This window comes from Halyomorpha halys, unplaced genomic scaffold, assembly GCF_000696795.3.
Source record: "Halyomorpha halys isolate HHAL.00 unplaced genomic scaffold, Hhal_1.1 Scaffold241.1, whole genome shotgun sequence".
NCBI classification, from domain to species: Eukaryota; Metazoa; Arthropoda; class Insecta; order Hemiptera; family Pentatomidae; genus Halyomorpha; species Halyomorpha halys.
Window position 1 is genome coordinate 283,744 of NW_027105010.1, and position 3,149 is coordinate 286,892.

The 3,149-nt window shown below is 32.0% G+C and overlaps 2 protein-coding genes across 6 annotated transcripts in view; both read right to left on the reverse strand.

Moving 5' to 3' along the window:
• Positions 1-825, reverse strand: part of LOC136795752 (uncharacterized) — a 10,862-nt gene extending 10,037 nt beyond the window's left edge. Inside the window, exon 1 of the mRNA XM_067047370.1 lies at positions 531-825. Within this exon, the coding sequence (XP_066903471.1) occupies positions 531-825 (295 nt within the window). The remainder of the gene's footprint in view (positions 1-530) is intronic.
• LOC106680078 (uncharacterized) overlaps positions 1-3,149 on the reverse strand; it is a 280,185-nt gene that overhangs the window by 118,649 nt on the left and 158,387 nt on the right. The window lies entirely within an intron of this gene.

Here is a 3,149-nt window from a genome sequence, read left to right on the forward strand (position 1 = left end):
TCCTGTGTCATATCATTATGTCATTATGATCAAATTTACTTGTTGTATTTTTTATACAGTTGTAAATATCAATAAATAAATAAAAATCTTAAAAAATACATGAACACTTAAACACACATATACACATAAGCACGCAAGGAAGGCAAACAAGTAGTTTCTGAAATGATTTTTCCAATATTATACAAGGGTGAATGCCTTTTTTTTTTATTAAATCATATTTCGTGATCTCAAAAATTTGAATACCGATTCTATGGTGTTTTCATCGTTTCTGAGGGCTGATGATATGTCAGGTTTCAATCCAAAACTGCTGAGTTGTGACGTAAAGTGTGGGCATTCCTCAAAGATGTGGCCAATTGTCATATTGTTACTACAGTGTTTACATTTTCGTTGCGTCTCCTTTGTAATAAGGTAGGAATGAGTGAGGCTTGTGTGTCCTTTTCTCAGTCTAGTGAGCAGAACTTCCTCTCTACGACATTTGCGGCCGGAGGTACTCCAGAGTCCAACTTCCTTCTTTATAGTTTTCAGCTTACTCGCGGGGCCGGAGGTACTCCAGAGTCCAACTTCCTTCTTTATAGTTTTCAGCTTACTCGCGGGGCTGGAGGTACTCCAGGGTCCAACTTCCTTCTTTATAGTTTTCAGCTTACTCGCGGGGCTGGAGGTACTCCAGGGCCCAACTTCCTTCTTTATAGTTTTCAGCTTATTCGCGGAACTGGAAGTACTCCAGGGTCCAACTTCCTTCTTTATAGTTTTCAGCTTACTCGCGGGCCTCTCGTTCCACATAGACTTCCACCCATCTGTAATTTCCCTTATAAGAGGTCTGCTCATCTCAATTAGAGTTAAAACGACTTTGCCGCGTCCTGGTAGCGTGAGCTCTTGGGCTCCTTTACTACGAGTATTTGACCAATTATTCCGGTGGTTAAGGTTGTTCGGTTTTTAGGAGAACAATACTCTTTCCACACCCTCAATCTGCGATGTATTACGCCCAACGATTTATGTTAAGTTGGTAAGCTCATTGGAAAACGCTTTCAAACTAGGGTTTAAGATGAAAGTTGATCCAGAATATAAAATGAGAATCTTTAACGCTTCAACCTAGTGACAGGGCTCAGAACTTTGTAAAGAAGCACTGTTTCTTGATTAATGGTTTACAAGAAGGTACCCCCTTCTTGTAGACCTCGGATGGTACAAGACCCTGTGGAAAAAAAGACAGTTATCTCACCCCAATTTTCGACTTCATATAGTAGTTCATAAGCAACTTATAGTTAGCAGTCAAAATTTATGAGTCTCCCTATCCAGTTCAGCGGTGTTTGAAATTTTTGTTTATATAAATAGATTCTACATATTTTCTAGTCCTTGTATATTCTACTTTGTTTAAAAATTTTACTTTTTTAAAATCAGACTCATGGTTATTTTCTATACCGTGATAATGTTGGGGTATTAATATTTTTATGGTTTTTAATATTTTTTTTAAACGATTTAAAAATTAAAAATCAATGCTTAACATAGAGAAAGAGTATTAAAAAAATCCTTAAAGTAATAACAATGGTTAAAAAAGCAATAATGAAAGATAAACAGAATAAGAATAAGTGAATAAAGGGTGAAAGTTGATTCCTGGAAATAAATATAATAAATGATAAAATAATATTAATCTTTAAGAATGTAACTATAGAACTGAAAGACAAAGTTGTGAATAATACTAATAATATTTGATGTTGTTAAAAATGATGTTTTATAATATATTTTATAAGAGATATGTACGACATAAAGATAACTTTAGAACGACTTGTTGGTTAGAGACAATTTTTTAATTTAAAATTCGGTAGAATTTTTAATGAGTTTCGCATCGCAATAATTCCTGAAAATTGTTTCTAGAGCTGTTATTAGAAAAATCATGTTTCAAAAACGGTCAAAACTTGATTAACCGGTATTCGATGTACTGCGTTTCCAATTAACGGTTCTGGAAGTTTAAATAGAAATAAACGAAAATAAGTAATTTATTTGAATTGAATCTCCTTCTATCTCCGTTTTCATATCAGGAAAATGGAAAATTGATTTCCATTTACTTTTTTTCAATTTCCATATGTATATTTACTTTTTTAATTACTAAATTATTAATATTAACATATCTTGTTATTTTTCATTAGACTGTGAGCTTGTAAAATAATATATACTTAAAATATAATTTGTACATACCTATTTAAAGTATAGAATTAAGCTTATTTTAAAAAAAGTAGCAAGGGGTTTGCGCGATTTCACCGATTTTGATAAACATCATTTAATATTAATAATCAAATAGAAACAAGTCATATCAAACATCTATATCATTAAAAAAAAGCCATTTAAAAACAAGAAGTTACTATACAATAAACAGGTAATAAATGTGCTTTCTTAACTTGTGCGTTAAAACAACCCGACTTTGAATAAAGTGATAAAGGCAATGAGTGATAAATCTTGGTAAATTGAAGTTTTAATACCATAATAGCCAAAGGCAAAATTAATAGTCAGAGCTATATATAGATATACAAAAAATATAGGAAAAGATTTGAAAATCGTGAAAGAATTCCTGATAATGCTGAGATTAAAATATTATCTTTTCGTTCAATAATCACAAAGCTCAAGCTAAGTAGGAAATCACCACACATTTTTATTTTTCATTCAAATCCATTTAATCGACATTATTTCTATAGCTTATCAATCCTTTGGCTTTAGGTTCCCGTTTCGATAATTGTCAAGCGTTCCTCAGGGGAGATAATTCAATTATTCATTTGTCTGGTGTAGTTTCGACAAATATCACTATCACAGTTTTGCTATACCCAAGGCTAAAATACTTTATACGAATATTTATCTTAAGGATTGCATAAAAATCTTTCCGATTTTATTGCTTTCACTATTTTGCCACAAGGATGGAGGCTGGTCTATCGTCATGTTTCTTGTAAAATAAACCACAAGTTCTACTGATAACCTGGTAATCCTCCGAGGCGCCTGAAAAGATGATGGCCTCGTGACCTTATATTGTAAACTGTTTTTAGAGTTCTACTACTGGGTAGTTTCTCTACATCCTGTGTCATATCATTATGTCATTATGATCAAATTTACTTGTTGTATTTTTTATACAGTTGTAAATATCAATAAATAAATAAAAATCTTAAAAA